The sequence below is a fragment of the Chiroxiphia lanceolata genome, chromosome 1 (assembly GCF_009829145.1).
Source record: "Chiroxiphia lanceolata isolate bChiLan1 chromosome 1, bChiLan1.pri, whole genome shotgun sequence".
Classification (NCBI taxonomy): domain Eukaryota; kingdom Metazoa; phylum Chordata; class Aves; order Passeriformes; family Pipridae; genus Chiroxiphia; species Chiroxiphia lanceolata.
In genome coordinates this window covers 37,643,280-37,654,361 of record NC_045637.1, presented here as the reverse complement: position 1 = coordinate 37,654,361, position 11,082 = coordinate 37,643,280, and the positions used below count along the sequence as shown (strand labels likewise).

The following is an 11,082-nucleotide window of genomic DNA, read 5'->3' as shown; positions in this document are numbered from 1 at the left end:
AGCACAGCCTGCCCTAGGAGCCTCCGAAATCCCTGCACCGCCTGCCCTGGGAGCCTCCGAAATCCCTGCAAACTACCCGCCCGGGGACCCCCGTCACGGCGCCTGAGGAGAGCCCGCCGCCGCCCCCGCTCCTCTCCCGTTCGCACCTCGCACAGTCCGCGCTCGCCCGCCCGCCCCCCGCCTTCCCCCGCACGCCCCCCGCCTCCCCGCTCGCGTTCCCTCTGCCCACCCCCGCCCGGGGCCGCACACGCCCACCCCCAGCCCCTGCCCCTTCCCCAGAGCCAGACCCGGGCAGAGCCCTCCGCTGCCGCCAGCTTCCATCCCCGGGGCCGCGCCGACCTCGGCGCGCTACTTCCCGCCGCCGAGGAGAAGCCCCTCCACAAAGGAGGGAGGCAGCGGGAGGCGGGGGACACGCACACGCCCGGCCGCTCCGTCCGGATGCGGTGAGCCCCCCGCCTCGCCTCCGGGGCCGCGTCAGCGCGGGAGGGAAGAAGAGGAGCAGCGGCGGCGGCTCTCCGGCTGCCACCATGGGCTGCTGCACGGGGCGCTGCACGCTGATCTTCCTCTGCTCGCTGCAGCTGGTAAGTGCCGGGGCGCGCTCCGGCTTCGCTGGGGGCGGGAAGGGACGGGCGCTCTGTCCCCCGCCCCGGGCGCGGCCGCCGGGGGCGCGGAGCGGCGCTGACCTGCCCGCGGAGCTGTCCGTGCCCGCCGCCCCGACGGCGCGCCCGCTCCGCGCCCCGAGCCCCGGCCCGTAAGTTTTGCGGTGCGAGGCGGTGTGGGGCGAGAGCCGCCCCGCGGCCGGGGCAGGATGGGGAGCGGCGAGCCCGGCCGGTGCCGCGGCGCTCCAGCCCGGGTGGCTGTCAGGGCTCCCTGCCGGAGGGAAAGCGGTTTCCCCGCCCTGGTGTCGCTTCGGGGCGGTGTCGCTCCCCGCTGGTGCCGAGCGGGGGCTTCCCCCATCTGCTCAAAGTAGAGGCCGAGGGGAATAGCGAGGCGGACGGTGCACCCGCATGGGCGGCAGCCGGTGCCCGCGGGGCAGCAGCGAGGCTGGGCACTGCCGGGCGCTGCCGGCGTGTTGGCAAGGTGCGGGGACGGCATCACCGCCGCTTTCTTTTTCTGTTTTTCTTAACCTGCGTAAAAACGGTGTCTGCCGACCCTCTCTCGTGACTTTTCTTGGGATTCCTTTCTTCTGATTAAATATTCCTCAGTGTGCAATCGAAACAACAGAAAGGTGCAGCTTCTTCTCTTTGTTTAAGTGAAGTTGGCATATTTATTTTAGAGAAGAGAGTTGTTGAGACAAATCGCCGCCAAACAACAATAATCCTTCCTCTGGCTCCTTAGCTGGATGATGAAATAATGCTCTTCCTTTAGGAGTAGTTACCAGTCCCAAGAGTGTTTTAAAAGATTTTTCTCTTTTCTAGTGACTCAGAGTCATCATTTTGCCACATGACTTTTCTTAAAATTAGTGTTCCTTGTGCGTGTGTGTCTGTAAAGAATAAAAGTGGGATGCAGTTAGTGGGGATTTTTTGTTTGTTTACTTTGTTTTCGTCATCCTTTTTCTGATCTTTCTAGTTGTCTGTCAGACCACATTGAAATCGCTTCTGTTTACATGAGAAATAATTGTACGTATTGCATTTATTTGAAGATCCTCGTTCATTTTCAAGGCTTTGTGCCAGGTTCTTAGCCTGTGCAAACTGATGTGTCTCCATTGTTTGCAGTTCGAGCCTGGATCTTATTCAGATGTGTTTTAGCATGATGGTATAAGTACCTCAATGGCACAACCTTGCCAAAAAGCAGAGGAGGCATGCGATTTGTACTTTTAGTCTGAGGGAAGTGTTCTTTATACATTTCTGGTATTTTTTATTTCTTGGTTTGCATCAGTTTTGTCCTAATGACTGCAGAAGAGTTGCTCCTGATTTACTTCAGTGCATGTGGGAGGGGAAACAAACCCTATTTCTTCAAATATATCTCTCTGCGTGCTATGGGGGTTATAATAACTGTATTTACTATTCTGTAGAACTACTGGTAGGCTATAAAAATTGAAGTAAAGTGTGAATAGACACCATAATCTGCAGAGAAATGCATAAAAAGTCTTTCAGAAAAAGATTCGTGTTTTATAAAAGACCTATCAGATGATATAACAACTTTCAAAAATTACTTCAATGTATAGCTCTTTCTACTGAACTTACCTGTTTTATAGTAATGTTCCACGGTCAAATCTGTGTTTTTCAGATGTCGATAAATGTGTGTTTTGCAAAACTTTGTAATTTTAATTTATTTTCATTTAAAAATAGAAGTCTTTCTTTATATCCAAGAAGTAATCTAGTAGAGATGATGTTCTGGTTCTGGCCAGGACAGGGTTAATTTTTTGCAGCAGCAAGGAGGGGGCATGGCTAGAACCTGGAGGTTATTCTCTACTACCTCATGTCATTGCCTATAGCACCTCATGTCCCTTGCCAGGAGTGAGGGAAAGAGACTCTCTTCTGGGGAGAAGGAGTTCCTTCTGGTCCTGATACTATGGCCCAAGTTCCAAGCCGGAGGGAACCTGACTGTGGTCACGTGGGGTTGGGTTCAATGAGCATTTTGCATGTGAATCACTCTCTTTTGTACACTTTTGTTATTAATATTGTTGCTGTTACTGTTTGTTTTCTTATCTCATTGTTGTTTTCAGTAAAGTGTTCTTATCCCAAATCTTTTGTGCCTCCAGTTCTCCTCTCCAGCTACCTGCAGGGAGAGGGGGACCAAGTGAGTGGCTGAGTGGTTTGGAGAGTCTCAGTGAGAGTACTAAATTAGGAAAAACTATTCCTAAACCACAACACATGAACTTAAAGCTCAGGTACTTTCCATGATCTCAGTGGTTACAGTGTTCAGTTTATGTATGTACATGTTGTTGCCACAGGCAGTTTTAGAGCTTTTTCTGACATCTTAGGGGTCACAAGTATAAAGCATATGCAGCAAAACTGCATCCCTGGACGTCACTGTCATTAAGTGAGTTTTATTTTACCTTGCATCTATTTATGACAGTTTGAAAGAAGTATTAGTGCTTGTAGATAACATTTAGATTAAGTCTTACAAAATGCAAAGCAGTTGTAGTGCTAATTTGTAGAATTTCAGAAGTACTGATGATTTATATGTCTTGAGAAAAAACTTTAAAAAAGCAGACAGATGGGCACGTATTTTAGAAAAGGAAGTTGTTCACCTTAGTCATGTTCTGGTCATATCAGAAAGGGGCCTGGGAACAGTTCAGGCTTAACCTTCGGATTAACCTTTAGATATCACCTGGGAAAAAGATGTGTGATTAAACACGATTGGCAACACCATTTATAGCATGCATGTGCTATGTAGATTCTCTTTCGTATAAGATGTGAAATATAAAAGCCAAATCCCTGAAGACATGTTCATAAATAAGATGAAGTTCTTATTCTAAAGAAAAGTACATTGTTTAGTGTTCTCAAACCACAGTTTTTTGACTCTTTGAAACTTTTGTCTCCTCTGACTTTTGCCCTATTCATCCTAGCAACATATAAATAGGTAGCCTAGGCAAAAGTGAAGAGAACAACAGTTATTGCATGATAGTCAATAAAATACCTTTTCTCTAATGTTAATCCATTAAGTGTATTAACTGCAAGGGGATTTGTTTGTAATTTTCAGTGCTGTTTGTCAAAGGATTTTGACATAAAAATGGCAATAATAACAGTTTTCAGTTATGTTTTGATCCATGAAATTGTTTATTTTTGACTGACAGCTTTTACTTTTCTATAATAAGCACATTTAAATGCTGAATTCAGTAATCCCAAGGACAGTCTGTAGTTAGTCTTCTATCATTTAATGATAACTTCATTCATAGACGTGAATCCATATCATTATGTGTAATACAGGATTCTGCAAAAAATCATTGAGATGGAAGGCTAAATGGTACAAGTTCAGGAAAAGCTGTTAGTCTCATGGTTTTGTTGAATCCCTTCAGGTGGATTCTGCTTCTGAAAGTCAGGGGAATTTTGTGTAAGGAGGGCTGAATCTTGGCCACCACCCCCACTGCCCTTGATCCTTCACTGTTTTGCTCTTCCTGACTGAAGCATTGTCATATACCATTGCCAATATTGTCAAGCAAAGAAGTCAGAAGTGTATGTATATCTGTTTGTGCATAAATCTGTCATTAATACTATTAGGATTTATGTATACATTGGGAAAATACATCATAAAGATATATGAATTCTTTGGATTACAGCCATAGTTCTTACTGGTGCCACTAAAAGTCTGAAATGTTGGCCTTGTCTGTACTAGAAAACCGGGCGGAAACACCAGATAAGGTGATATGGTTTGAAGCTGGCTCCCTGCCAAGTCTCCAAACCTTACCACCAGAAGCCCCCCCCCCCCCAAACCTCAGGGAGAAGAGGGAGAGGAAAAAAAAAACCAACCAACTAAGAAAAACCCGAAACGAGAGAAAGACAGCTAAAGTGATATATATAAATATATTTACACTTATGTTACAATTGAAATATATATACAATTTAAAAATATATATAGAATTTCACAAGGGAAGGGGAAGGGGAAAGGGAAAGGGAACAAAACCAAAATAAAATATATATATATATATATATATATATATATATCCCAATCAGTAGCCCGAGATCTAGTAACTAAGAGTTAGCAAAGAAAATATCCCACCACTCTCCTTGGGACAACCGAGAGTCGCTCCGGTACGATCGCCGGCAACCTCCGCCTCCCAAGGTCGACAAGGCCCTACCAGGCCTCGCTCCCCAACACGACAGACTCAACAGCAGGGAACCTGCACCTCCAAGCCGCCGGAAGGAAAGAGAGCGAAGACCTCTCCTCCTTTCTTCTTATAATCTGGCTTACGTAAAAATCGTAGGGAATACTGGGTAAATCTGGACCCTTCCTTGGTTACAAACTGGTCACCAAGGAAGGCCTAGCCCAAACCACCACACAGATACAAGAGATTATGCCTGTGCTAGTGTGTGAAACACTACCATAAAACATTATAAGATGAAAATGTTTGTAAAATAAAACAAATTCAAAAATATTAAATTCTAGAAGGGGTAAATTGACAATGATTTGCAGTGAGATTTAGCTGTGTGAGTCCAATTGATGTTAATATGTGTCACACAGTGAAACCTTTGTGAAATCTGCTTTGAAAATGTGTTTCTGAGAAACTACCATTGCAGGATAATTTTGTTTCAACATTTAGAATAAGTGGAAGGTTTTGGTACCTAGAAGCATGCAGATAAACAACCACAAAAAACTCTAAATAACAGAGATGGTGAATGAGATTTTCAAAGCAGTGAAGGGAAGGTTGATGGAAAGTGTGTGGAAAGTGTGAAATTTGACAATTTTATGTGTTTATCCTTGGACTCCTCTGTACTGTGTTCATTTCGTAGGTCTTGATTTAGAAGCGTATAGTTTATCCAGTTATAGTTAGTGTAAAATAGGCCTATTTTACCTGTTTCTTTCCAAATATTTTAAGTGTCAGCAGACCACACTGTTTTGACTAGTGATTGTTTGACTAGTACTAATGTGATTGTAGTGCACTAAGTCCTAGTGATTGTTTAGGGAGTGCGGTTGGTCATTTTAACAGTCTAATCCTTCTCAATATTCAAAAGATTTATATTTATGATTGCCATTAACATTAAATATAGTGATGTATGTAAATCCTTAGGTTTGGAGACTATATCCACTAGATTGAATGATAACGTTTAACATTTGTTACTGTACATCATGAAATTTCAGCAGTTATGTGCGGAAGTGGTATATACCATGCATAGATTTTCATCTCATTTTAAAATACTTTGTAGGGCTAGACACTCTTACTTATGATTTTGACTCTTGATGCTTGTATGTTAGAACAGACAGGTACCAGTTATTCAGTTAACAGCTCAGGGATTCAAGGAATTTGATAAATTTGAGAAAGTAAAGTCTTTGAACCGGTAAATTCCTGCATCTTTTTTATGTTGGTAAAAGAATCACCAGCCCATTGATCTGGAGATGAAGCATCTATCTGTCCACTGATAAAAGAGGAGGAAGTATGAGGGGTGCCTATTGTGCTAGCAAGGATGGAGGAGGCTTGGGATTTTAGCCCTGAACATCCTGGCTGCAGGATGTTGTCCTTTCTGTTACAGCAGCTGAGGTGTTTTCAGAGGTGTTTTCCTCTCATAACTCAAGTAACATCCCCAAAACCTGTACCCATTGCTGGTGGCTGTGCCTAAGAGGCTGATATGCTTGTTGTATGGGTGTATAATTGCATTGCAAACCTGAAGATTGGAAGTAAAGTGCTTCATCCAGTAGAACTACTTGAGTTAAATATTCACAAACCACAAAATGTATTACACTATATAATTTTTATGATCTCTCTCATCAGATACAAAAGAGTAACAACTAACATTAAGTTTTTTCCACTTTTTGATTTTGTTTTATTTTTACAAAATTGTCAGGAGTTACCTGCTAGTAAAACACATTCCCAAAACATCAGCATTTTAGGGTTTAACCTTTCCATGCAACAGAAATTCAGGTTCAGTAGTGAAATCCCCTCCTACCAAAGCTGCATGTAAGACTTCTTTCAGTTCAGTGTTCCAGAGTTAGAAATTCAAAACTTGAGGAACCATGAACTTTCAGAGCTCTCTGAAATTTCTCAACTGGGTGAATTTCTAGAAGGACCCTTGCAGCTCTTGATTAGTTTTAGGCTCCATCCACCACAGCAGGCTATTTTTCTGCAATTCCTGTCTGCTCTGTGACTGATGGTTAATTGTCATATAAACATTTAATGAATGTTTTTATGGTGATGAAGTGAAAGAGTTAAGATTTCAATTATAATAATGGAAGTTAATCCACTGAAAATTGTGAATTATATAGCTGTACTTCGTATTTATAAGATCATTAAGTTTTGGAAATATCTATTTTAAGAACATTCAGATATTCTGATAATTTCCCTCCATTTCAAGATCTGCTACATTCAAGACACAATTCTTGGGACTAAGAAACCAATAATGTGTTTTTGAAAATTATTGGAATTCAGAAGGATAGTATTGGTGGATCTAAATGGAATTTGGGTAGAACTTGCAGAACTTGAACAACCTCTGTGTTTATATTTAGAGATCATCTTGGATCAACTGTGCTTGCAGTATATTAGGTGGTGTTTAAATCTTGCTAGTTTTGTGACATTTGGATCTGAAATAAAAATCTGTAAGACTAGGTGTTATTACATCGTGTTTTCAATCTGTATCTTACTGAATCTTATAGGTACAAAGTGTCCTGTTTAGTTTTAGGGATAATCTGGTAAGTTGACAAATAAGTGATAAAATCACAATTCCTTAATTTTTTTAAAAAAGTGTTGCATTTTGGCTCCTCTGTGATATCCAAATTAATTTTCACATAAATAAATTAATTTAATTGATTAGATCACCAAAGAAGGAGTCAAACCAGTCACATCAATCATTGGCCCTGATATTGTACAAGAAAAGTGAGTGGAGGTTTTGTATTTCATTTGATTAGGACTGGAATAAATAATGCATTCCGTACAGTTATTGCTAAGATGTTTACTTTTTGGATGTGCTTGTGTGAAGAGGAGAGACAGAGGACCTAGGATGCAACATGAAGGAAATTCTGATTGAATACTAGGAAAAAAATCAGTGAGATCATTTGATCATGTTTTTGAGAGAACTTTTGGAAACTCCATTCTTGAATAAATTAAAAATCCAGCTGAACATAGCTCTTAAAAACCTCATGTAAAAGAAGTTTATCTGATGTTGATTTTGGCCCTGCTATGAATAAAGGTTTTACCAGATGACCTCTAGAGATTCCTTGCAACTTAGGTTATCCTGTGATTATATGATCTTGTCAGAGCAAAAGGAATAAAGGCCTTCAGTTCTTTATTAGGAGGATATTTAAATTACATAGCAATTTGAATTGTTTTGAAATAATTAGTTTCTTAATTTGTTGCATTTGTAATACTGTGGAAATAGTCTTGATATGGCAATAACAATTCTAGTATTCAGTAGTCTTAGTGTCAAACTTCAGTGTTAAAGTAAATGAGAAGTACCTGTGATGGCCTTGTCATTTATAATTTCACAAGTAACAATTCTGTGATACGATGTAGTGTATCAGATCTTTCAAACTCATTAATATTGAAGCAAAATATATTTTATTCATTCAACCTTGTAATTAATTGCTAAACAGTCATTTTTGGGCAAAGAGCCTGTTATTTTTATCTGTACAGGGAAATGAACTGCACATTTTTGGTTCCAGATAAATAATACAAAGGATCAGTAATAAGTGACTGCTTGGTTCAGGAAACTAATAATATGATACAGGGTTTTTCAACTCTAGGTCACATTTTGAAATTCATTGCAAGTTAGATGAGGGCAAATGTCATTATGAAATATTTATATTAAATACTACTGACCATCAGTATAAAAATGTCATTCTATATTAGTCCCAATTTCCACCTTTTAGAAGGGTGAAGGTTGGTGGGCACGGTAGTGTGAAGACCAAAGTGATCTTTTTGCCCAAGTTTCCCTCAGGTCATCTGTGCTAGCAGCATAGCTCAATGAATTTTGCACTACCTTTGCTCATACTGGACATGATATCTTTGTAAACTTTATAACTTAACATTATTTTTCATTTTGATTTAATTTAATTGCAATGATTTTGTGTAAATTTCATCTTTTTCATTGGTCTTTCTGCTTTATATTTAGTACATTTTGCCTTGAAAATAGAAATCAGGCAGCAGCAAATGGAAAGTGTCTCATTTTGAATCTTGAAGCAGCTTGTATTTGTCCAAGATGAAACAGTTTTCTTCCCGTCTCTCAAGAGCAGTTAATGCATAGCTTCCTAAAGGATATGCCAGCAGGTTTCAGATCACGCACTGCTGCACTTAGTGAGACTTGCAATTCCTTGACAGAGCCATGCCACCATCACTAAGTCAGTTTTTAGGATGTCATGGGCTTTTTTTTTCTTCCATGTGTGACCAGTGAAATCTTTGTAATCTTGCTACAGATCCATGCCTTTGGTAGGTCTCTAAAAGACAGTGGTAAGCTGAATTTAATCAGTGTTCTCTGATCTCAGGAACAAACAGAGTGCTTAAGACCGCGATAATGAAATGGTAGTAAAAGATTTTATTTTAGACTTTTTACTTTTTACTATACTTCCTTATCATCTTGTCTTTCTTCAAACACAGCCATATCTTGCATGTAATCTCAGCTCAGATGGATTTTTTAATGCTGTGGTGATTTGGGAGTTGTTCTTACAAGTTGCTGAATGCCCTACAGTTCTCAATAAAGTTGCTGAAAGTCATTCTTTTGCATAAAGGCTCTTTATAATGAAAGGTTCAAGCAAAAGCAGCAATGAACCCCTTCCACCTAGTGAATGCCAGCATTACAGTAAAAGGAAAAAAGAAAGTTTTCTACTTAATACAACAATTTAATTAACAACTTAATACAGTTTTGACCAGACAAATATCCGTTACAAAAATTTAACATCACAAAGAAGTAAAATTGAAAATTTTATGAAATGAAAAAGGAAGATAATTATAAACAAATTATTGATATTGAGAGTGACTCTCTTGAATAATCACAGTTGGTTATCCCCCAGTTCTCTCCAAAGGGGGTTGATAGAAAGGTGACTTTTTTTTTTTTTAAATTTAATCAGTACAGAGGTTTTGGCTGAGAGTAAGTATAAATATATATAAAGAGTATGTATAGTTGACAATGAGCCAAATGGAACTTCCCTAAGGAGGGTTTTGACACACACCAAAGAAGATACAGGTATAGTCAAGTAGTAATAACAATAATTAAGAGCTGAGCAGAAAGATCCTGAAATAGTTTTATAGTGATGGAGATTATGTGGCAACATGGGATGAAAAGTGTAGAAAGGTGCATTTAGATGAGTGTTAAGAAAGTGGGATGTGGAAGCCCTCTTCACAGACAGATGAAAATTGCCTCTGTGTGTGGGAGGAATTCCTGCCCAAGGTTTCACTGAAAACCAGATATTAAGGAAAAGATTTTTATTCATCTTTTCTAACATACCGCTGCTTCTAGTTTCTCACTATTCTATTTTAAAGTAACTGTGTTAGTGTCAGACTCTCTGAATAAAAATTATCAGGGGACTAAAATCGTATTATGGTATTTTCTAGGGAGATTGGAATGACTGGTAGTGTTTCTCATCCAGTTTTAGTTTTTACCTTTGGTTGAGCCTTGAATACTCTGTGTTGTCCTGGGAATGCTGCAACTTTACTACCCTGTTGCCAGTTCCTGGAACCTCTTGTGAACAAGTGCTTTTGGAGCTTAGAAGCATGCAACTGAAGCTCAGCACAAGTCACAGGGGAAATGAACAGACACATAAATCCTTGTTGGCTGATACTATGCATACCTACACAAGCAAAAAAAACCCTGAAACAAAACCAAAAAAAACCCAAAATCAAACACCCCCCCAAACAAAAAAAAAACCCAACAAAACCCAACAAAAAACCCAAGGTCAATTCAGTGCAGTTTCTTAGATGGAGTGAAAAGAGCTCATGTCTAAATGCATTTTGGAATCAGGATTCTGCTAAAATGGAGTGCACAGAGAAAAATCCTTTTGGAAGTTTAGTTTCCACAATCAAGGAATAAAAAGCTGAAGAATTCTAAAGCTGGAAACTGTAGTGCATTATAATGCAGGAATAGCATCACAAAAATATATAGTTTTTCTTCTGCTTGTGAACTATTTATTTTTTCCTGCTAAAAGCTTGCTGTATCTTTCTATTGCAGAGTGAGCAGAGTGTTTCATTTCTCTAGTGTGTATTTATTTAATGAATTAAGTAGACGTCATCAAGGTAAGTGTTTAGACTTTAACTGGAACAGAAACATTGCTGTTTCTACTGATTGAACAATTTGCATCATAGAAACCTGGAAAGCCTCTCTGTCCTCTAGTGCAGATGGAGCTACTCAGAAAACTGAAGATAGATGGTCTTCTCATGGAGATCCCTTGAGCTACTGAAGATTCTTTAGTAAGTCTATAATCAGCCAGCTGTACATTTGTAAGATACTTGTTTTAGTGTACACATCAACATGGGCATTCAGGAAGCCTTAAAACTGC

At 40.2% G+C, this 11,082-nt stretch overlaps 1 protein-coding gene across 2 annotated transcripts in view; it reads left to right on the top strand.

Annotated features, from left to right (window-relative positions):
• The first annotated feature begins 299 nt into the window (after window positions 1-299).
• NKAIN3 (sodium/potassium transporting ATPase interacting 3) overlaps window positions 300-11,082 on the top strand; it is a 354,927-nt gene continuing 344,144 nt past the window's right edge. For both annotated transcript variants that reach the window (XM_032710736.1, XM_032710729.1), the window contains exon 1: window positions 300-581. In XM_032710736.1, coding sequence (XP_032566627.1) covers window positions 528-581 — 54 coding nt within the window. In that variant the 5' untranslated portion in view covers window positions 300-527. The remainder of the gene's footprint in view (window positions 582-11,082) is intronic.